Source organism: Dromiciops gliroides, chromosome 2, assembly GCF_019393635.1.
Source record: "Dromiciops gliroides isolate mDroGli1 chromosome 2, mDroGli1.pri, whole genome shotgun sequence".
In the NCBI taxonomy this organism is placed as follows: Eukaryota; Metazoa; Chordata; class Mammalia; order Microbiotheria; family Microbiotheriidae; genus Dromiciops; species Dromiciops gliroides.
The window spans coordinates 608701662-608726798 of NC_057862.1; the positions used below are offsets into that span (position 1 = coordinate 608701662).

The following is a 25137-nucleotide window of genomic DNA, read 5'->3' on the forward strand; positions in this document are numbered from 1 at the left end:
ACAAAACTGATTTTGTAAGCTTCACCAAATAGACACTTCCAATAACAAGATATCAGTCCAAAGATTTGAAATTGACTTTCAACTGTCTTTATTCTGCTGCCATCCTGTGGCTTGCAAGAACCACTGCATCATCTTATGGTCCAGAGGATCAGTGCTTTAGATGGTGAGTCGCTGGGCTTCATCCAATAGGAGGCTTTAGGAAAAGACTTCTCAGTGGAGAGGTAGAGTTAGTGGCATAGCTCTTGTCCACACCACATTCCAGGTATTCAATTTTTTTTTAATCACCATTCTTGGTTTGATTTCTGCTTGATAAACCGTAGGGACAAATAGTACAAGACAATGAAACTGATACTAATGCTAATAATTACAACATAGCTAGCATACAATGGATGTGAATTCAGATCCAGAGCATCAAGTATCTGTGCATAGAAAGATAGAAAAATGTTAGTGGAATCATCTTTTTCTTTGTAAAACAAAACCAAAGTTTTTAAACTTTGTAAAAAAAAAAAAACCCAACAAGTTAAAATACTGTATATCACTTACAAGTTTTCCTGCTATCGGGATGGTAATGTTTCCAAACTGCACTCTGTAAGTGACTCCATTAAATTGAATCTGCATTAATCCTTCATAGCACCATCGGAGAAAGGATACTTTGGAAATCCAAGCTGGTACTGAGAATGAAAAATGCATCATTAGATTTGAAATGTACTTCCCTAGGAATTTGTAAGGTCTGAGCAAAATCCCACCAGGAAAGTGGATCAATAAACACTTCATGGGTTCCTCTACTAGTCTAGGTGGCAATGAGAAAGTTGAGTCTAGAAATATGGGAACGCCCTCTTGGTTCAAGTAAGAAAGTCCATCAATAGTTGTTTCTCAAAGCAGAACCTGTAAAAGTGGCAAACTCATAGGATTTTGTCTACATCTGGAAGGAACCCTAGAAACCATGAGGAACCTGAAACTGGAGTTGTTATTGCCTGAGATTATGCAGTGGCAGAAGAATTTGAGTCTGAGTCTCATTGGCAGTGAGTGTACATCTCTCCACATGTAGTGGTGGGAAACAATACACATTTATTTGGATTATTATCTAAACCAAGGCTTCTTAAACTGCAGATCTCGACCCCATATGGGGTCATGTAACTGAATGCGGGGGGTCACGAAAAATTTGGCAATGGTAGAAAGTTATTTATATCTATTTTATAGATATAAATCCAGTCTGTGACCGGAAGTCACATTGCCCTCCGTTTTGAGAGGGGAGACAGTGGTTGCTGCCTTACCTGTCCATAGGTTGTCTAAGCTAATTATGAAGCCCCCGGCTAGGTAAAATGAGTTGAACAGAGCGTTGACCATGAAGTATGACATGTGGAGAGTTGGCAGAGTGGCCGCACACCACAGCGCCATGGTCCGACTGCAGTAGACCACCAGCCAGATCATCAAGAAGCTCAGGATGAAGTGTTCTGGCTCCGGCCGGAGATTGGCCAGCCAATAGATCGGAATCCCATAAATGACCACATAAACACAGTGCTCTGGAAGCTCTCCTAAAATCTGATAAGAAAAAGGATTGTGGGTTTAAAACAATGTGGATCCTCCTTGTCTCTAGGGAGGAAAAAAAAATGAGAGGAAACAATTCACAAGGATTTACAAGAGTGAAATAGATTCGTATCACTTTATACAGGGTGGGCCAAAGCCAAAAGTCACCAAGGGGTTTTGATATTGAATAACTCCTTTATCTTTTGTTTTTCAACAAAGAAAAATAATTTTCAAAAGAAGATGAAAGTATCATGACTTTTGGCCCACTGTGTAGTAGGAGGAGATTCAGAACCAGAAAGTAAGTGAAAAGGCTTCTTGCTGATGACCCTCTCATCCGCTTCCTCAATGTGTCACTCGCAAAACACGTTAACTACCCAAACTTTACTAATTTGGACATTTCCTTAGCTGGTTGACCCTGGACAAGTCACAAACCTCTTTTTGCCTCAGTTTCCTCAACTCTAGAACAGGGCTAACAATAGCACCTACCTCACAGGATAGGTGTGAGGATCCAACGAGATCATATTTCTAAAAGTGCTGATCGCGATGTCTGGCACATAGTAGGTACTATCAAAATGCTTAATCCTTTTCCCTTCCCGGCCCTTACTTCCCCTTTGTGATCACTCAGCTTTTCCTTGGACAATCTCTCCACCCCTGCTTTTAGCTCTTCCTCTGATTGATCCTTTACTCACAGAATTTCCATTTTAAGGACGTACCCTGTCCAAGCTCCCTCCAATGCTCTCAAACCTCTGCTCCTGATTTCCCAGACTTCTGTCTCCAACTTAACCTCCAGAGGGGTACCCCCTCCTCCTGCTTTTCAGTTTCTTTTTATTTGTTGTCTTTCCCTGTTAAAATGTATGTTCCCTGAGGTCAGGCACTGTCTTACTTTCTGCCTGTATGTATACTCCCAGCACTTGGCACAGTGTCCAGCCAGTAATGAGGAAATGCTTTTTGGCTTGTGGACTTAAAACCTGGTCTAAAATTCATCTTTTGGGTTAAACTATTGAGCTATTAGGGGCAGCTAGTGGTGCGATGGATAGAGTGCCTGACCTAGAGTCAAGAAGACCTGAATTCAGATCCAGCCTCAGACATTTACTAGCTGTGGGACCCCGGATAAGTAACTTAACCCTGTTTGACTCAGTTTCCTCAACTGTAAAATGAGTTGGAGAAGGAAATGACTAACCACTCTAGTATCTTTGCCAAGGAAACCCCAAATGGGGTCATGAAGAGTCAGACATGACTGAAACAACTGAAAAACACAACAGCAATCTAACCCCAAGCCAGACCCTAATCCAGCCCATTTCATATGCAGGCAGACACACTGATATACACCTGGAAAGAGGTTACCTTAGCAAAGAAATAGGGGCCAGCAGAATACATTCCATCTTCAAGTTCATGATGAAGCATCGCCCTTTCAGAGTGACCTAAAGGAAGAAGAAAAATGAGCTTAATATGGAATGAAGTGTTCAGAGTTACTAATATGTATTTATTGCTCTCTCTAGAAATAGTCTTCAATCCAGCTAAAATAGAACCACTTCATTTTTAGATGCTTTGGCAACGCCTTTTCTTTTTTCTGTGAATGCCATTTACAGATATTCCCCCTCCCCTCAACACACTCCCCCAGGAACCCTCCCTTGTAACAAAGGAAAACAGATGAAGAAAACGAGACAGTGAACTTTTGTGTTACACTCATAACACTCTCCAGCTCTAGTTGCCCTGACAGAATGCAGACTCCTTGAAGGAAGAATGGAAAGTCCCATTCTTATCTCTTCCCTAGCAGCCTGCCCGGAACACTGAAGGTTCTTAAGGCATTCTTACTTGCCCACATCTACGATGAGAGAAAGGAAACCGATTTCATGACCGGTTCTCTAGGAAAAAGATTCCTGATGACATTACTCAAAGTCTGGCCTCTTTTTAGTTTTGATTTTTAGCTCATAGTCAAGACGTATGTGTTTCTTGTAGTTCTGCTTATTTTAACTCTACATCTTTAACTTCCTTGTAACTACCTTGGGATATATGCCCTATAGTAAGGTCACTGGGTCAAAGACTATGACTGTTCAGTCACTTTTCTTTTATATATATATATATATATATATATATATATATATATAGAGAGAGAGAGAGAGAGAGAGAGAGAGAGAGAGAGAGAGAGAGAGAGAGATGTATGCATATGTATGTGTGTGTATATAGTCCCAAGGTTGTAACTAATCCACAGATCTAATAACAGTGCAGTAATGTGCCTATCCATTCACCATTCTCTAACCATGGCTATTTATTTGTATTTTTTAAAATCATCATTTGTGTTTTCTGTCATCTTATTTGTGCTAATTTGCTAGATATAAGATGAAATCTCAGTTGTTTTCATCTACATTTCTCATATTAATGCTAAGTAGCAGTTTTTATCATTCTTGATTATTTGAAATTCTCATTTCAAAAATATCACCTAGTATAACTCCTTAATTTTCTCCCTTTTCCCCCAAGAGAAGATCCCTCCTCCTCTACCAAACTTTCTTGTTTATGTTAAAGATGCCACCATTCTTCCTGCCTCCCAGTTCTATGAGCTCAACATTATTCTTTTTTTTTTTTTTTGGTGAGGCAATGAGGGTTAAGTGACTTGCCCAGGGTCACACAGCTAGTAAGTGTCAAGTGTCTGAGGTCAGATTTGAACTCAGGTACTCCTGAATCCAGGGCCAGCTCAGCATTATTCTTGACCCGTTGCTCTCCCTTACCCCACATGTCCACTTAGTTGCCAATTATGGTTGATTCTGCCTCCACAGCATCTCCCCATGAGTGCCCTTTTCTCTACTTAGACAGCTACCACTATAATTCAAGTCCTTATTTCTGCTGGCATGGATTATGCAAAATGGCCTCAAGTCTACACCATTCCAACCTATTCCCCACACAGCTAGGTACCAAAGTGATTTTCCTCAAATGCAGATCTGAGCATCTCACTCCCTTATCCAATGGCTCCCTACTACCACTAGGATAATATTAACATTTCTGTTTGACTTTTAACGTCCTTTACAGCTGTGATATATGAATATAATGGCCCCAACCTACATTTCCAGTTATCCATTTATTCCCCTTCCCATATCCTCTATTCCAACCAAGCTGGACTTCTCTCTGTTCCTCACTTGGCATTCAACCCACCAGCTCAATGTGTTTGCTTTGGCCATTCCTCACCCTTGGAACACAGCCCCCCCAACATCACTTCTTTCTCATAGAGTCCCCATCTTCCTGCCAGACACAGTTCAAGTACACAAAGATTTTTCTGATTCCCCCCAACTCCTGACTGCCTCCCTGTCTAACTTGTATTTAACTACCTTGTATTTATTTTGCATTTATTGTGTATGTGTTCATTATGTGTATACATATATACATATACACACATGTATATTCTGTGGGGAAGATAACATATGCACAGACATATCATTATATGTATGTGTATGAATCCAAATATCTACATTCTATGTGGAAGATAACATGTATATATAATGTGCATATACACACAGATATATCTTATGAGTATATATTATATGTGACACATATTTGTGTTTGTAGCATGTACATACACACATGGTATATACATTGTATATTTTATATGGTGTGTGTGTATGTGTGCCTATACATACACATTATATGATGCCTATATAATGCATGTGTACCTTTACATACACACATGACATATGGCATGTATGGCATCCTGGTTATTCCATTAACAAGACAATCCATCTCTGCATTTTCTCTGGCTGTCTTCCATGTCTGGAACACTCTCCCTTCTCCACTCTGACTACTAACGTCTCTGGTTTCTTTTAAGTCCCAACTAAAACCCCATCTTTTATTGGAAGTCTTCCCCAACCCCTCTCGATTCCACCACCTTCCTTCTGTTAATTATTTCCTATTTATCCTGTATGTAATTTGCTTTGTATATATTTGTTTGCATGTTGTCTCCTTAATTAGATTGTAAACTCCCTGAGGTCAGGGGCTATCTTTTGCTTCTTTTTGTATCCATAGCACTTAGCACAGTTCCTGGTACGTGGTAGGCACTTAATAGATTGATATATACATATTGTTTACCTAGTATAATATATATGTATATATACATTGTATTTATTATATGTGTGTCTATAAAGTATGCAACTATGTCTATGATGTATATGTATATGTCTCTAATGTAAGTAGACTGTATATTCATTCTATAATGTGTATGGATATTTGTTATTTTTATATATGTGTGTATATGATATTTGTTATTTTTATATACGTGTGTATATGTATATGTGTGTATATATCTGTGTGTATCTTCCCCACAGAATGTACATATGTGATATATATTATCCTCAAAGAGCATATATATATATATATTATATGATATATGATGCATAACACAAATATCCCGATATGATATATAATATATAACACATACATACTGTTATCCTCCTCCCCACAGAATGTAAGCTCTTTGAAGTTAAAGGATGGATCAATTGTTTCTTTTTTTTAGTGAGGTAATTGGGGTTAAGTGACTTGCCCAGGGTCACACAGCTAGTAAGTGTTAAGTGTCTGAGGCCAGATTTGAACTCAGGTACTCCTGACTCCAGGGCCGGTGCTTTATCCACTGCTCCATCTAGCTGCCCTGGGATCAATTGTTTCTTTCCTTTGCAACTCCAGCGTTGCCTGTCACAAAGCAGGTATTTAATAAATGTTTTTAGTTGATCAGTTTTCCAAATGAAGAACTCTATGGCACAGAGGTCAAGGATTTGCTCAGCTTCATACAACTGCTTATTCCAAATCATTCCAGAATCCAGCTTTCCTGACTTTCTGCTGCATTACCCTGTGTACCTAGCTAATGGTTATCTTGGTGACCTTGAGCCAAATTGTGTTTGTTTGTTTATGGAATGTAGAGCTGGGCTGGGCTAGTCAAACTGGCCAGCTTGCTGCTCCCTGAACAGAGTAACTCCCATCCCAGGGGTTTTGCCCAACTCATCCAGGCCTTGCACTGCCCCTCTGGGTTCTAAGCCCACCTCACTTTAATTCTTCTTTGTGGCCCAGTTCTCTTATTCCTCTCCCCAGAGCCTTTCCTTTCTCCTTCCTCAAATGATCAATCTTAACCTGTTTGCACAAGTTATTATCTCCCGAATAGAGTGTGAGCAGGCAGAAACAATTTCTGATTTGGTCTTTGTAAACCCTATCACTCAGCACAGGGCCTAGCATATGGTGGGTACTTGATGGATGGTCGATTTGATTTGAACACTCATCTAGTATAGAATGACAAAGAAAGGCTTTTGACTAGGGAAATGTCCAGGCCAATTAGTGGAAAAACTAAATTACAGACTTTTTTTTGGTGAGGCAATTGGGTGACTTGCCCAGGGTCACACAGCTAGTAAGGGTTAAGTGTCTGAGGCCAGATTTGAACTCAGGTCCTCCTGAATCCAGGGCCAGTGCTCTATCTACTGCACCACCTAGCTGCCCCTAAATTACAAACTTTTAAAAAAAAGAAACTCATTTACTTTTTGAGTATGTCCCTAGTTATTAGCATAAAATATTGACTTTTAAAGCTCTTCAAAACTTTTTCCCAAACCGACCTCTGCAGTATTGTCCAGTAAAACTCCCAAGTCCCAGTGCAGTGTAAGTTCCATGTGTTTAGTGACTGGTTTGTTTGTTTTTCTTTCATCTTTGTACACAGTGCATTGTGCATAGTAGCTGTTTCAGAAGTAAATTAAAAGCCTGCTTCAAGTAAAAAAGTGGGCTAATTATGCCCCCTTGTCATCACTATTCAATTACTTTAGCAAACCTTTACTTTCTTTATAAGGAAAGTACACTTCTAGACAGACCAGTCCAAAATGTCACAAATACCAAACCCAGTAAATGCCAAATGAATGACATTTTCCCATGTAGATTGTTTTCAGGATTTAGCAATGGTCATAAAAAACAAGGCACTTACATTTTGCAATAACATGCAGAATTACTGGGAAAGGAATCAGAGCCCCACTCATGAACAAGAGAGCAGCCGTGTCCATGAAGGAGCGTTGGATTTCTCCATAGCCATAATACAGAAATCCAATTATTACAGACATCATAAGGGCCTCTAAACCATGGATCAACAATGTCGGCAGGTCTCTGAAGTCGTTGGAAATCTGTCGACTTAAGAAGCATGACAACAAATTAGCAGCAGTGAGGGTGATGACTTTCCTCCCCAGTGACCTGACAGAGAGCATCCTTGCTGATTAGGGTTGTTTTGTATTATAGTTATTTGTCTGTCTTAGTGCAACAAGCATTTATTAAGCACCTACTACATGCAATGCACATTTCTAGGCACTGGGTATATAAAGACAAGAGTCATTACCCTTGGTGAGCTTGCATTCTGATGGGAGGAATGCAGCATGTATCTTAGCTCCCTTCTAGACTATAAGTTTCATGAGGGCAGGTATTATGTCTAATTATTATCTAAGGTTAATACCTCCCTCATAGCGCAGTCTAGGGTTCTGCATACAGTAGTCACTTAATGAATATTTGTTGAGTTGCATTGAATTGCTTTCAGGTACATTCTACCTTTTTCATAAACACAAGATAGATAAGGCCTGTTGTCGTTCAGTGTGGGACAATGATCATCCACCAGTACAACTTACCTCTGGGTACAGTGCCTGGCACATGTAGGTGTTTTTAAAATGTTTATTGACTGACCAATAGACCATCAAGATGTTTAAATGCAATTTCCCTCTTAAAATCCACTTCAGAAGTCTTTGAATTACCGAATTAAAATGGTGAACTGCTGCACTGTCCCTGGTAGCTGGTGGTCAGAAGGTGATGGTAAGTTAATGGTCTTGTCTGAAATGAGATGAGACCTGTCAGAAAGCAGAGAGCAGGACCAGGGTCTTTGTTTCCGTCAGCTGCCTCCAACAGGCAAGTCAGCTGCCCTTCTCTGTTGGATGCCCACCTTACCTTGGCTCCTCAGACATGCTCGGCACACTTTCCTCTTCAGCAGCTTTCCACAGGAAGTCATCAAAGTCTCGAACTTTCTCCAGGAACAAGGCAGAGAGGGACTTGACCTTCTCTTTGGTGGCCATCTCTTGCTCTCTGTCCTGCCTGTCAATGCTGGTCAAATCGACTGTAAGACACATGACAATCATGGTCTACAGGCTAGTCACCAGATATCAAGTCTGTGTACACACACACACACACACACACACACACACACACACACTGTTAAAAAAGACCCTAACACTGGCCCTGGAATCAGGAGGACCTGAGTTCAAATTTGACTTCAGACATGTAGCTAGCTATGTGACTCTGGACAAGTCACTTAATCCCAATTGCCTCCCTCTAAAAATAAATAAATATAAATAAAATGGACCCTATAATAATCTGTTTATATGGTTATATTTCTGTTCTCCCCTGTGTACATAAGGAGGTGATGACAATTGGGCATTGTCAGAGGTAGGACCCTGACTCGCATCTTTCTGACTCCAACTCACAAGCTCTATCTTCTGTGCCTTACTTTTTTTCAAGAGTTGTAAGAAATATATTTCTAAATCTTTTTTTTTTTTACAGGGCAATTGGGGTTAAGTGACTTGCCCAGGGTTACACAGCTAGTACTAGATTTGAACTCAGGTCCTCCTGAATCCAGGGCCAGTGCTCTATCCACTGTGCCACCTGGCTGCCCCTATTTCTAAATCTTAAAATACTATATGTAACTTGTAATATTATCTGACATTTATGTAACACTTTATTTTTTGTGTTTTGGGGGGAATGGGGTTTGGAGGCAATCAGGGTTGTGACTTGTACAGGGTCACATAGCTACTCAGTGTCTGAGGCTGGATTTGAACTCAGGTCCTCCTGAATCCGAGGCCAGTGCTTTATCCACTGTGCCACCTAGCTGCCCCTAGCCAATTAGTTTTAAGCAGTGTGTAAGGGCTGCCTCTGTTCCTGACCACAGGAAGCTTATGGGTTCTCACAAGCTCTCTTGGTTTTGGAACTTGGGGGGAGCAGATGCACCCTACTCTTACTCCCCACTATCTCTCCTTCTGATCTTTCTGAGCCATGTGCTCTCTCTCTTTACTAATATTTAATATGCTTTAATAACTGCTTAATGCCCCAAACTGGTTCAGGAGCCTCTAATTTCTAAGTAGTTATGTATTAGAACCCAGCTAATTTCCCCTAAAACTTAAGACAGAAATAGGGCAACCCCATATAATTTTAAACACCACAAACCTTAGTACAAGAAAAATAGAAAACAACTAACAGAGAAATAATTAACAAAGCAAAGCACCAGAATTAATGTTTTTCAGTGCTCCTCTTCTAATGCAGTCCTTAGAATCCAGCACATGAGTCTGACAGGCAGTCATCCTCTCGTGGGTCCTGCCAAACTCATCCTGGGGTTCATTTGTTATGATGGGATGTCTTCATTCTTTTCTTCTGCTTTGCTTAACTTTCCTCCACAGCCTTCTTCTCTCCCTCTCTTCTCTCCTTCTGGCCCTTCTGTTACTTTGCCTAAGCAGGGATAATGCTCATCCAAATACTATAAAATTATTGATCGGATTCAGGCCCTGGATTCATGATTTCACTGATAGAAAGAATTCTCATGTGGAAACTTCCTCTTCTAAAGCACCCAGAGGCAGAGGCTGGCCCAGAGTCACCCAGGCCATACGTAGGATTGGTGGGATTCACACCCCGGCCATCCTGGTTTCCAGGCTAGCTTGCCAGCCACTATGTCAAGCTACCTCTCATGCAATGGTTATTCGAAGAAGTGGTGAGCAGAGAGGATTCTTCCTTCAGGAAAACACTAGCAGCCATGCTTGTAGTAGAGCCCAGGATCCTCCAGGCTTCTCAGCCCTCTAGGGTTTGGGGACAAGAAGGTTCCTTCTGCATCTGACTGTCAAAGTTACTGGATGAATCTGATTTTTAACCCCAAAGCAGGGGTTACATCAGATTGGGTTGATTCAGGCTTGCACATTGGATTGTATACTCTGTCTCCTTTATCTCTGGGTATGTTGACAAAACACGTGTTGGAATAACTAATGCAGAAATTGGACTTAGGGCATTTGAACTGCTGGCATAATTTTAATTCACAGTAACCACTCATGTGGTTCCAAAGGTTTGTCATGCCAGGGTAGGAGTGGGGATAAGCTCCCACTCTCTATAAAATGCTCCAGTAGAGTGCGTCTCAAATAGCCTCTGACAACCGAAGCCCAACTCCTGGCCTTCTCGTGGCAGAACTGTTTCCACTAACAGGAGAAGGGGCAAAGGCGAGTCAGTGGCACCTTAAAACCAGTCACTTCAGGCAGGTGGGGCTCGTTAGCCTTGGCAGGCAACCCGCCTAGGGGAAGGAACCCTGATTTTAAACCTCCACTGCCTTGCCGCTATACCCATATATGGGAAAGGCTTCGGGAGTTAACCCCGAGGAAAAATCAGGAGTCGGAGTCCCTTAGGCAGTTGGATGTTGGACATCACATCCCTCTGGCAACTCCTGTGGTGGCACTGGTGCCAAACTGTATTGGCTCTGCCTCTCCTTTGGATCCACCAATGTCGCAGAGAGGGAAAACCTGCTGCACGGGCAACAAACAGCTTGTTTTCATATTGATCCGCCCAGGCCAGCGCCCTGGAGAGGACACTCCAACTACTCCTCATGGGGTAGATACAACACGGGATGCGGCAGTTATCAGTTATAAGACACTCAGGAGCTGCGGCTCCCGTATCAGACTGCACAGCCACACTGTGGCCTGTGGCTCTTCAAGGCGCTGATCCATGGTCGTCCGTGACTGGTGGAGGCCTACTATAAGTCCTTAAAAGACTGACTACTTGCTTGATTGAGCAGACACCAAAGAATGCTCCTTTTCCACATACCACACCACTCCACTGCTCCCCACCCCCACCCCCACCTTCACACATCAGCTGGCCTATCCAGGAATATTTCACAGACAAAGCACCTGAAACCTCCTATGAGGCAGGTACTACAAATATCATGACTCCCATTTTACAGATTTGCTTACTAAATCCCAGATTCTAAAGCGGGGAGGGGTTGGGGAGTGATGAGTTATTACCATAAGAGGTGTGTGTATGTGCACACACACATGTACACATACACATACATGTACATGCACATGCATGCACACATACATATTATCCACATATATCATATGCAACATCTACATCTACCTTTCTAAACAACAACTTTCTCATCTGCAAAATGGGAATCATGATATTTCTAGTACTTGCCTTATGGAAGGCTGTAAGCCAGGTGCTTCAACTATGAAACATTCATGAATCGGCCAGCAGGTGTTTTCTGCACTGTAAGCATGGGAAAGAAAAATGCTGGCTGACCATCCCAGATGATGTACCCACATCATCGTAATCCAAAGGCTTTTGTTGACTCACCATAGAAATCTGCAGGATTGCTATACCTTGGACAGGGGTAGCCAATATCTGTGAAATATTTCACCATGTCCCGGGCTGTTCCTGAGTAGATGGTGGTCCCAGAAGTCATCAGAAGGACCAAATCAAACAACTTGAAGATATCTGAGCGAGGCTGATGAAGAGATATTAGCACTAATCTGTTGCCTTTTGCCAGCCTGGATAAAGTTTTCACAAGGTTGTGGGATGTAAAGCTGTCTAAGCCCGAAGTAGGCTCATCCAATATTAAAATTCCTGCCAAGTAAAAGGACCACAATGACCCTCTAGTAACAGTGATTTAAGCATGCCTATATAGAATAAAGTTCTTGGGTAAGCCAGGTTTCTGCAACTATACCTGGGTCCTGCTCCTCACTGAATCATGGGGACAGAGGCCTAGGAACATTTTCCTTGAAATGATAACAACTTCCTGCCTCCATACCTTTACCCTACTCATCCCCATTTTAATCTCTTAAAAGCTAAACTGACCTTCAAATGCCTTTTTCTCCATGAATCACCTCCCCTCTGCCCCAATTCATCCCAATTTGAAAAGCTCTCTCCCTCTTATAAACTCACATTGTAGCTTATTTACACCCCTGTTGTGTACTTTTTGTATTATTCTATTTTGCATTAATATTTTTGTGCATTATAAGTTCCTTGAGGCTAGGGAATGTGTCTTATCTCTTTTGTACCTCCCCCTTGTGAATGTACCTTGCTTTAAAAAATTTAAAAAGTAGAACAAATGAAAGAAACAGGAAGGCAGGAAAAGACATACAATAAGGTGATTTTTAAATCCTCAGGACCTTGGAGAGCAATAGTCCCCAGCCAGAAACTCCTGCCCTTCTTCCTACCTGTATAAATCAGAGCAAATCACAATTCAACTAGGCACGGCTCAGTGCTGGGCCCACAATAAAATTTGATTAATCCATTTCAGTCCACTGCTATCAAGCAGGACTCTTCCTAAACTATTCTAAAGATAAATGTTTTTGTTTTGGTTTGGTTTGGTTTTGGGGACAGGGCAATGAGTGTTAAGTGACTTGCCCAGGGTCGCACAGCTAGTAAGTGTCAAGTGTCTGAGGCCAGATTTGAACTCAGGTCCTCCTGAATCCAGGGCCGATGCTTTATCCACTGCGCCACCTAGCTGCCCCTAAAGATAAATGTATACTAAATTTAGTAATCTACATAAATAGGTATGTGAGCTCCTTTCTTAATACATAATCCACCTTCTGTGCCTCCCAACTCCCCCTCCCCCCCATAAGAAAATTCACCGCATATTTTTGTAGGGAGACAGGGTGGGTTTGCAATGACCTGAATACAGCTCAAAAGTCAAGAATCCATCTTTAATTGGTGGTGCTGGTGGTGGCATTAGTAACATATATAACAAAGGCAGGAATATGGGCCTAGAAAATGTAGTTACTATCTTCTCTTAGCTTTTTGTCCTTACTTAACTTCATTTTCTGGCCAGTCAAAGAGGATCTGGGGCACCAAGGGGGCTTAATTGTTTTTACCTCTAGGCAGCTCTTGTTAGAAATTTTGGGGCAGAGTCTTCAAAATGGATTTCAGTACATTGAATGTTAAATAGGAGTTCCAAGGGATTTCTAAGTCTAAAGAGTTCAGTTGTACAAAACAATGGACTTTGAATGAGTACCTGATGATGGCAGTGAAAGATTTAGACTTAATCTTAGCCTGCTTTTCTTTCTTTTGTTTTGTTTTCTTACTTACTTTCTTTCTTTCTTTCTTTTTTTTTTGGCTACCCTTATTTAGATGTGGCTCATAGTCTTGGCAATGGATGAAAGATCTGTTAGCCAGCTTTTGTCAGGTAGAGGCTTTCTAGTCACCACACCTTAGGTGATGGGAACAAAGAGCCAGTAAGTATCCCTAAAGAGCAAAAGCCCAGAAGAATGTAACAAATGCAGCTCAGCAATGAGAGAACTCAGCTATAAAATCCTATGTAAAAATATTTAGTAGGGGGCAGCTAGGTGGCATAGTGGATAAAGCACTGGACCTGGATTCAGGAGACCCTGAGTTCAAATCTGGCCTCAGACACTTGACACTTACTAGGTGTGTGACCCTGGGCAAGTCACTTAACCCTCATTGCCTATATAGTAATATGACATTTGTTGTTGTGGTGGTTGTGGTTGTGGTTAGCTTACCAGGCCTCCATGTTGGTGATCACTTTCTTTCTTGAACCTTTTACTATATTCCTGCTGAGCTCAAGCAATATTTATAGAGCAATACAGGGGTATGCTGGTAAATGTTTAATGGGGGGGGGGATGTAAGTAACTACATATTTTTAAGTATGATCTGCATGATTAACACTTTCTTAAGTCTAAACAATCAGCAAAGCAATAATGATTGTAATGATTGATGATTTCTGAGATGTAAATGCTCACACTGTAAATTCATCCAAAGATCACTCAAAAGCCAGTAAGAGGTGGCTCCGGCACACCCTTGCATGTATCCCCTGATTGTGTGCCCTCTATATTGTGCCCTGTGTGAGTGCGTTTTCTTTCTGTGTGTGTGTGTGTAAAACTCAGAGGGCTCTCTGTCGCCCCTCTGACTGAGTTCCCCCTCCCCAGACTCAGGCTGTAGTCATTGAAGCAGCAAGTTTCCTGGGAGAGTTTTGTGGTTAAAGCTTGAATTCCAGAGACGATGCCTAGCTGGTCTACTGGGGTCCGAGGAGTTAGTTGTGCAAGCCTCGCCTTGTTAAGGCCTGGAACAAGTTTTGTCATGTTAAGGCTGAAAGGTTGAAAAAATATTCTTATTCTCTAGAATTATTCTTGTGGAGACTTTATTTGATTTCTTTGTGTTTTTTTGCTTTAAATACTGAGCTATCCTAATAAAGGGCACACACAGTTATTCACTCATGAGATGGTGCTAATGTGCCAATTATTTATTGTCTCCGATCCTCAACCCCCATCGGCCTGAACCCCCAACCCCGACATGTGTGTGTCCTTCTATGGGTGGGTGGTGTGTTAGCTTGAGGGAGAGTGTATTTCATGTATATCTGGGCTTTTTAATGTCACTTTATTTGCTTTGATCTTTTATATATAGAATTAATACAGTGCTTTTAGGTTTGCAAAGGCAAATAACCATTATTTCATGTGGGTCTCAGAATACTCCTAGATACATCGGATCAAGTCACATTCAGAGCCAGGATAGCTCATATTTGTGACATTGTAAAGTTACCAACACTTTCTGATGATGTGATCATGATAATCTCTCTTTGGCATCACATTTCTGCTCTTTACTGTGCATGTCACCTTTATCAGCTCTTTTCTGAGGATTATATAGTCTACGGAGTTCTCTCATAGCTGAGCTGCATTTGTTATATTCTTCTGGGCATCTGCTCTTTATGGCTACCTACTGGCTCTCTGCTCCCATCACCTAAGGTGTGGTGACTAGAAAGCTTATGCCTGACAAAGGTTGGCTAATAGATCTTTAGTCTATTGCCAAGACTAAGAGCCACCATATCTAAATAAAAGAATACATATTGGTGGTGGGGGGAGCTGGTGGGCTATGGTTTTGAATAGATATAGACTCACAGAGTGCCTCAAATCTGAGGGTCCACATGTAAGAGGAGATGCTCCAAGTACTACATTTCTATCCCCAGGCCTCTCACTAATATTTCAAAAGAGGTTTCTAGTTTCTATCCTAACCTCCTCTCACTATTTCTGAATTACTAAGTTCTTAGCTTCTCTGAAGCACCCATGAAGTTCTGTAGAATAATTTATTCATTTTGTGTCCTTGAGTATCTTGTTTTCAAGCAATACTACACTCTCTTGATTCATTTTAGGATTGGACCCTTGTGAACATTTCTTCATTCATTAATCCAGTCATTCATTCATTCAACAAACATTGAGTAACCTCATGCTATGTACAAAACCCCATGGAGGATATAGAAAGAAGACGGTATGATCCTTTCCTTCATGGAACTTACAATCTAATAAGAGAGATTACATACATATGCACACAATACACATGTTATGTGTTATGCGGGTGCATACATGTTTGTATATATAAATTAATCTATAATATGAGGTATATGTATTATATCTGTGTATACATACATCTGTGTGTATAAATATATATGTTACAAGGTAATAAGTATGACTTGAGAGAGGTATATGCAAAGCACTTTAGGAATTCAGAGAAGGGAGTGATCCATTTCTGCTAAGGATATCCGTGACATCATGGTATAATAGAACATTGAGCTGGAAGACAGAAGACCTGGATTTGAGTCTCACCTTGACCTTCCTGAAACTCAGTTTCTTCATCTGCTAAATAAGTGCAATAATACCTGTTTTTTGGTTTGGGAGTTTGGAGGTTTTTCTGGGTTTTTTTGGGGGGGGGGCAGGGCAATGAGGGTTAAGTGACTTGCCCAGAGTCACACAACTAGTAAGTGTCAAGTGTCTGATGCTGGATTTGAACTCAGTTCCTCCTGAATCCAAGGCCAGTGCTTTATCCACTGTGCCCCCTAAGTGCTCCAACAATACCTGTTCTTATGCCGATGCAAGATTATGATGGAAAAGATCAAGACAAATGTTAAAATATCGGTAAACTCTAAACCTACACAAATGTGAAATATCAATATTATATCATTATTAACAACAATAATAAATCATTAAAGTTAGAATCGAGCTAAGATTTGAAAGCTGGGTAGGAATTAGCCAGGAAGAGTGAGGGGAGAGAGGGAAGATATTCCAAATGGTAGGAATAGCATGAGCAAAGACATGGAGGTAGGAAGCTAAAGGTGGGAGAGGTCTGTGATAGAATCAAAGTTGCACTTGGAAAAGATTAACTTTACAGTTGTGTGTAGTATGGGGACAAGAAGCAGCTAGATGGCTCAGTGGATAGAGTATTGGACCTGGAGTCAGGAAGACCTGAGTTCAAATCCAGTCCCAGATACTTATTAGCTATGTGATCCTGCACAATCTCTGTTTGCCTTAATCCGCTGGAGCAGGAAATGGCAACCACTCCAGTATCTTTGCCAAGAAAATTTCATGGACCTTACAGTCCATTCAGTCACAAAAAGTCAGACAGGACTGAATAACAATAGACCAGAGGCCAGGTGTTTATTACAGTACTGTAGGCAAGGGGTGATTAGGGCTTGAATTGGGATGTAGGCAGTGGTAATAAAATAGAGTAAATAGAAGCAAGAAATATTGCTGAAGGAGGGTGGATAGGATCTGACATCTTAACTGGATGTAAGGAGGGCAGGAACAAAGATGTCAGCAAGGCTTTGAGACTGGCAAAGTGGGAGAAGGGAAGTCTCTGAACAGACACATATTCTAAGAGAGGAACCAGGTGTTAGGGGAAGGCAATAAGTAGAGTTTTAAATTTGTTGAGTTTAAGGTGCCAGCAAGACAACCTGGTGGAATTTGTTGGAAACATGGGTCTGCCTCTTGGGTGAAGCTATAGCAGGAGATGGACTTTGGGGAGCCATCTGCATGTAGGTGAGAACTGAAGCTGGGAAGGGGAGAGCATAAAGAGAGAAGAGAAAAGGGCTAAAGATAGGATTTTGAAGAACACCTACATTTATGGGGAGGGAAGATTAAGAGCAGATGGCCAAGAGACTGATGGAAAGGTGAGCAGGGTAAGAGAAATTAGGGCAAAGCACTGTAACCACCACAAGGGAGAAATGGGGGGGGGCAGTGAGGGTTAAGTGACTTGCCCAGGGTCACAAAGCTAGTAAGTGTCAAATGTCTGAGGCTGGATTTGAACTCAGGTCCTCCTGGATCCAAGGCCAGTGCTTTATCCACTGTGCCACCTAGCTGCCCCAGCAAGGGAGAATTTCAAGAAAGAAGGGCCCACTCTATAGTGCCTGGATAAAGAAAAGTTCACTGGAGCTGGCCTTTGGCCATGAGGGCCAATTTGAATACCAGTTTATGTTTGTTTAGCACTTATTAAAACTTTGTAGAGTGCTTTAACATATGTTGTCTCATTTAATCCTGACAATGAGCCTGAGAAATAGGTGCTATCATAATTCTTATTTTACAGATGAGGAAATTGAGGTTGGGGGTGGTTAACTGATTTCTGGGGGTCACACAGCTGATAATTGCCTACGTCAGGATTTGAACTCAGGTCTTTTTGACTCCAGGACCAGCGCTCTGTCCATGATACCCTGTAGTTGCCTACAGAGGAGGAAATTGACTCCAAGTCTAGCTCTCTACTCACTGCCCTCCATCTAGCTGCTTTTATCGAAGATGGAAAGAACTTCCATGAGCAGAGAGGTGTTTTCCCACACACACATGGCCACAGGAACCACGGACGCCTCCTCACCAGGATTCCATAGTAACTGCACGCCGATGCTGACTCGTCTCCTCTCACCACCTGACACTCCCCTCACATACTCATTCCCCACGCGCGTGTTGGCACACTGTCGCAGTCGGAGCTCAGCTATCACGTCTTCTACCTGAGATGGAAACACTAATGTCACTTATTTCTGGCTTTTGGAACAATACTCCTGTAATGATTGGAATGACGCCACCTGCTGGAGACTTACTGTAGAAGAGTTCCGCCCATGAAGCGAAGGTCTTTGAGGGCAAGACCAGGAGTCTTTTCTTTGGCATCAGGAAGTGATGCAGGCTAGTGGGAGGAGGAAGGAAGAGACTGGCGCTCGGTCTCACTCTTTTTCCTGAGGACGCTGGTGGAGAGCGGAGCTAGAAATGTGCTCTCCCTTTAATAGATAGATGAATGTAGGCCTTTCTCTCTCTCTTTACCAAATTCTTATTCTCCTTAATAAACGCTTAAAAGTCTAACTCTTGCTAAAGCTTATAATTTATTGGCGACCACTCATTAAATATTTTAGACAGTTTAGCTAGAATTTTAGCCCTTAACACTCCCTGGTATTGTGTCCTCCTTCAATGGGCTTGTGCTTCCCCCAGCCTCTTAATGTCAGTAGCATCTATGTATCCAAACAGCTCCCATCTTCACCGCGTCCCCCACACCCGAGTCCTCTTTTCTCCACTCATACAGCCCTCACCCCTGGGCCAGCCTCATCATCGCCTCTCACCTGGATTATTGCAATAGTCTCATTGGTCCCTTGCTTCTCTCCCCATTCTAGTCCGACTTCCATCCAAGCTGCCAGAAATTATCCTAAAGCATAGATCTGACTGTGTCATTTTGTGATTTGGGGTGGTTCTTTAATAGCCCCAGGATCAAATATAAAGTCCTCTTCTTGGCATTGAATGCTCTTCCTACTTCTCCAGCTTTTTTTTTTTTTTTTAACAATCTACTCCTTTCCTTACACTTTACATTCTAGTTACAGTGGCAGACTTGCCATTCCTAGAACACAACTCTCCATTGCCTATCTCCATGCCTTGCACTGGATGACCCCTATCCCTAGAATGCACTGCCCCCTTACCTTCACCCTTCAAGACTCATCTCAAGTCTCACCTTTCCCAATGGCCCCAGACGATGCCTTTCCTTCTCAAATTTTCCAAATCCTCAATATAGATCTTGACTATACCTAGTTATTTACATGTTATCTCTCCCACTAGAATGTAAGCCCTTGAGAGCAGAAACTGGTTTTGTCTTTTGTAGTATCTCCAGCACTTAACACAGTGTCTGGCTTACAGTAATCACTTAATACATGTTTGTTGATTGACTGACTGATCCCAAAGATGTGAGTATGCCCTCCAATGTCCAACCTATCCTTGCCCCTTCATCTTGAATAATTCTTGTGCATGTCCTCCCATAAATCATCTCTAGGGGATCCATCAGATTTGGATGCCTTCTTCCGGTTCTTTTAACATCACGTAGATACTAATGGATTAATTATCTCTTTTACTTGTAACTTGATTGATCCACCTTCTTTTCCAGCCTCATTTACTGGTAGAAATAATATGATTTACACTATTGATCAGAGAAATGCAAATTAAAACAACTTTGAGGTACCACCTCACACCTATCAGATTGGCTAATATGACAAAAAAGGAAAATAATAAATGTTGTAGAAGCCATGGAAAAATTGGAACACTAATACATTGTTGGTGGAGCTGTGAAGTGATCCAACCATTCTGGAGAGCAATTTGGAACTATGCCCAAGGGGCTATGGGACTGTTCATACCCTTTGGCCCAGTGGTACCACTGCTGCGTCTGTAACCCGAAGAGACCATAGAAAAGGGAAAAGGACCCATATGTACAAAAATATTTATAGCAGCTCTCCTTGTGGTGGCAAAGAATTGGAAAATGAGGGAATGCCCATCAATAGAGGAATGGCTAAACAAATTGTGGTATATGAATGTAATAGAATACTATTGTGCTGTAAGAAATGATGAGCAGGGGGCAGCTAGGTGGGGCAGTGGATAGAGCACCAGCCCTGGAGTCAGGAGGACCTGAGTTCGGGTCCGGCCTCAGACACTTAATGCTTACTAGCTGTGTGACCCTGGGCAAGTCACTTAACCCCAATTGCCTCACTAAAAAAAACAAAAAACAAAACAGAAATGATGAGCAGGAGTTCAGAGAAACCTGGAAGTACTTATATGAACTGATGCTGACTGAGAGGAGCAGAACCAGGAGAACATTGTACACAGTAACAACAACATTGTGTGATGAACAATGGGGATAGACTTGACTCTTCTCAGCAGTGCAACAATCCAGAACAGTTTCAAAGAACTCATGATAGAAAATATTCTCAACATCCAGAAAAAAAGAATTGTGGATTTTGAATGCAGATTAAATCATACTGTTTCTACTTTTAGACTTTTTTTGTTTGAGGTTTTTCCTTTGTGCTCTGATTCTTCTTTCACAAGATGACTAACGTAGAAATATGTTTGATGTGACAGTACATTTACAACCTATATAAGACTGCTTTCCATCTTGAGGAGGAGGGAGGGAAGGGAGCGGGGAGAGAAAAGAAAAATTTGGAACTAAAAATCCAGTGTAAACAAATGTTGAAAACTATCCTTATATATAATATATAACTGGAAAATAATAAAATTAAATTAAAAAAACAAATAATATGATTTAATTTTTTTTAAATCCTGTCCCTCAGTTAAGAGTTCCAAGTGAACTCATCTCTCACTCCTAGAAATGATTTTTAATTTGGTTTCTTGCCCCTACCACTCTACTGACACTACTCTATCATACTTTATGGACAGTCAGTCAATAAACATTTATAAAGCACCTATTATGTGCGGGCACTGTGCTAAGTTCTATACTCTATAGTAAAGAGAAGTGGTGTGGTTTAGTAGAAAGAATGCAGGATTTAGAATCATTGGGTCTAGGTTAAAATTCTAACCATGCCACTAACTAGCTGTGTAACTTCAGGCAGGGCACCTCTCTGACCCTTCTTTTTCATCATTAAAATAGTAAGAGGCAGTGTGGTATAGTGGATAGAGAAGCCCTGGAGGCTAGTTCAAGTCCTATCTCCAACAAATCCTGGCTGTGTGAACCTGGGGAAGTTACTTAACTTCTTAGTGCCTCAAGGACTTCTCTAAGACTATAAGTTACAAAGGAGGTGCCAGCCTGAATTAGCAGAGGTAGTTTGTCACTGAGAGTTCCTTATATCAATGAAATCACTGATTCATTCCCTTCCCTCCAACTGGGGATAATTACACTTGTTCTACTTACCTTGGCAGCTAGGTAGCACAATGGACGGTGTTGGACCTAGAGTCAGAAAGACTCATCTTTCAGAGTTCAAATCCAGCCTGAGATATTTACTAGCTGTGTGACTCTGGACAAGTCAATCAACCTTGTTTGCCTTAGTTCCTCATCTGTAAAATGAGCTGAAGAAGGAAATGGCAAACCACTCCAGTGTCTTTGCCAAGAAAGCCCCAAATGGGGTCACAAAGAGTTGGATGAGACTGAACTGAACTGAACAGAAAAATTATGTGGCTTGGGTCAAAAATGTGTTAAAGGAGCTTTGTAAACCTGTGTAGATTTAAACTATTATTAAAGGTCACCAAATTTCACATTTAATATAGAATTTGGAGGACCTAGCATCCTTATTAGAATTCTTTTCCCATTGCCATCTTTTCTTTATTCACTCCCTTCTCACAAAATTTGGGTGGGAAAGGGGATTTTCTTCAGGGAAAGGGACATTCACACAGAAGTTAAGAATGTTGTTGTTTAGTCAAATCCAACTTCATGATCCCATTTGGGGTTTTCTTGACAAAGATACTGGACTGGTTTGCCATTTCCTTCTCCAGATCATTTTACAGATGAGGAAACTGAGGCAAACAAGGTTAAGTGACTTGACCAGGGTCACACAGCTAGTCTGAGGCCAGATTTGAACTCAGGTTTTCCTAACTCCAGGTCAGAGCTTCTATCCACTACACCACCTATCTTCCAAAAGTTAAGACAAGTAACCTTAAAATCGCCAGAACACCTTTATGAGACAGGTAGTTATAGAAAAGGGATGAGGGAAGATTCATTTCAGTTATTCCTCTCCCTGCAACATACATCAAGTGGCTTCATCAGTGTGGAAACTCACCCCATCCCTACCCCCACCCCCACCCCCAAGACACATCAGCCCATTTATAATTTAGTTGTGATTTTTTTAAGTCTTCAATTTGCCTGAAGTTCAGAAAGTTAGTGATTTCCCTATGACCATGTAGGCTTTGAACCCAGGTCCACCTGATTGTGAGTCCTGGCCTCTAACCACTGCACCATCTTGCCCGGCCCCAGAGCACAAGATTATTCTTATGATTCTATGAAATTCTGCTTTTGCCCATGAGTTGCAGTTACGTACCCTCATTTTGCGCTGGGCATCTGAGGAGGTTCTTGGTAGGCGCAGCTGTGCCACAAATGATAAGGTCTCCCAGACAGTCAAGTTGGGGAGAAGCTGGTCGTGCTGCCGCACATGGGCGATGCACTTCTTCACCAGCTGGGGTGTGCTGGGCTGACCATTAATTAGAATTTGGCCCGACTTAATTTTGCCTCCATGTTCTCTGCAAGTAATCACATCCAGCAGGGAGGACTTTCCATAACCTATGAAGACAAGAGATAGATATCTTCTGTCAGGGAGCTCTAGTTCTGGTCCAGACTCCTCTGATTAGCTGCAGGACCTCTAGGAAGTGGTTCTCATCCTCTGCTTCTTCTACAGATACCCCAGTGCACTAGGACTCTTATCAGATGCAAAGATGGCACTCTCCAAGAGCAAATGGGGTTTAGTCCCAGGGCCCTGACACAGGATGGGGCTCAATTCCTCCCTGCAGTGACCATCATCCCATCTCCTCGCCTCAAATCATCCTTTGACTACTTGCACTTCAGGCTGCTGCCCCTATGGTCACTTGGATGGGGTACTCCCTTCCAGGGCCCACCTTCCCTTCCCATCCCTCAGGGGTGAGAGCCAGACTCTCTGAGAGAAAGTACCTCTGATTCCACAGCTGTATGGGTGATCAGATTCATCTATACTGCCTGGTCAAATGGCTACTCTTTTTTTTTAGTGAGGCAATTGGGGTTAAGTGGCTTGCCCGGGGTCACACAGCTAGTAAGTGTTAAGTGTCTAAGGCCGTATTTGAACTCAGGTACTCCTGACTCCAGGGCTGGTGCTCTATCCACTGTGCCACCTAGCTGCCCCAAATGGCTACTCTTGCTCCAGCTGTATTAGAGAAAACCAAGGCTGCTGTCCTTCACAGCTGTCTAGACACACAGGTCATCCCTGAATTTGGGACTATCCTATGGTCTCAGATTGAGGCTACAGGACTTGACAATGTCAAGGGCATAGAGGACTTGGGGTGGATTCTCATGGAGGCAAGACGCCAGGGACCATCCTTTAAATGGCTTTACTTCTGCTTGCCAGAAAAATGCTCAGCTTCCCAACCCCACTTCCTCTTCTTGTGGAGAAGGACTGGAGTTAATTGCATTGTTAAGCAAAACTATTTTTGGCTCCCTGACATGCCAGCAAATGTCTCGTCATTCAAATTGTATTTGGTTCAGAAGCTGGTTTTATGGGAATGACTAATTTGGAACAGTTAATAGGGCGTCTTTTAAAAATGCAAAACTCAAGCCTGTTTGGAGGAGGACTAAAAGAGAAAGGAAGGAAGAAAGAAAGAAAGAAAGAAAGAAAGAAAGAAAGAAAGAAAGAAAGAAAGAAAGAAAGAAAGAAAGAAAGAAAGAAAGAAAGAAAGAAAGGAGGGAGGGAAGGAGGGAAGGAGGGAAGGAGGAAGGAAGGAAGAAGAAATAATAGGTTTAGAAATTATTTTTAAACTACAGCCCAGTAGAGAGGTATGTTCTGACCTTCACTTGGGTGCTTTTTTCCCTCATTTTTAAAATAAGTACCTAAAGACAGCCATCATTTGCTGTCCAGTTAAAGTCATCCATTCTGGAATGACAGACATATTGATTGCCACTGATAAAGACAAGTAAAGGGTTTATTTGGATCCACTTCACAGAAGTATTTGATGAGGTATATCATAAACTCTTTCTCAACTTTTGTTTATACAAGCTTTCCAATTTCAGATTTTGTCTCCCTCCCCTCTCTCCCCCCTCCCCTAGACAGCAGGTAATCTGATATAGGTTATATATATATATATATATATATATATATATATATATATATATATATATATATATATATAATAACATTAAACATATTTCTGCATTAGTCATGTTATAAAAGAAAAATCAGAGCAATGAGGAAAAACCTCAAAATAGAAAAACAACAGCACCAAAAACAAAAGAAATAGTATGGTTCATTCAGCATCTATAATCCACAGTTCTTTTTTTTTCTTGGATTTGGAGATCCTCTTCCATCATGAATTCCCTGGAATCCTTTTATACCATTGCATTGGTGAGAAGAATATAGTCCATCACAGTAGGTCAACACTCAATGTTGATGATACTGTGTACAATGTTCTTCTGGTTCTGCTCATCTCACTCATCATCAGCCCATGCAAGACCCTCCAGGTTTCTCTGAACTCCTCCTGCTCATCGTTTCTTACAGCACAATAGTATTCCATTACATTCATACACCACAACTTGTCCAGCCATTCCCCAATTGATGTGCATCCCCTCAACTTCCAATTCCTTGCCACCACATAAAGAGCAGCTATAAATATTTTTGTACATGTGGGTCCCTTTCTCCTTTCCATATATTATAAACTCTTAAAAAGGACTTAAGACTAGTTTGCTCCATGGCATTCAGACTTGGTTGTTCTCTCAACAAACAGGCAGCTGTATCATGTTGGATTCCATCAGAAAGGCTATTTTTTTTCAGTGATATTCCCCCAGGTACAACTTTGGTTTCATTATTGTTTTGTTTTGTTTTGTTTTGGTTTTTGG

The 25137-nt window shown here is 41.6% G+C and overlaps 1 protein-coding gene across 3 annotated transcripts in view; it reads right to left on the bottom strand.

Moving 5' to 3' along the window:
• Positions 1–64: 64 nt before the first annotated feature.
• The window catches only part of ABCG8 (ATP binding cassette subfamily G member 8), a 46945-nt gene continuing 21872 nt past the window's right edge, over positions 65–25137 (bottom strand). For 2 of the 3 annotated variants that reach the window (XM_043987256.1, XM_043987255.1), the window contains 10 exons: positions 22604–22842; positions 18190–18322; positions 11896–12165; positions 8464–8629; positions 8274–8366; positions 7466–7665; positions 2872–2948; positions 1275–1542; positions 544–671; positions 65–419 (listed from right to left, as the gene is read on the bottom strand). In XM_043987256.1, coding sequence (XP_043843191.1) covers positions 282–419; positions 544–671; positions 1275–1542; positions 2872–2948; positions 7466–7665; positions 8274–8366; positions 8464–8629; positions 11896–12165; positions 18190–18322; positions 22604–22842 — 1712 coding nt within the window. In that variant the 3' untranslated portion in view covers positions 65–281. The remainder of the gene's footprint in view (positions 420–543; positions 672–1274; positions 1543–2871; positions 2949–7465; positions 7666–8273; positions 8367–8463; positions 8630–11895; positions 12166–18189; positions 18323–22603; positions 22843–25137) is intronic. The other variant, XM_043987258.1, reaches the window with a different exon arrangement.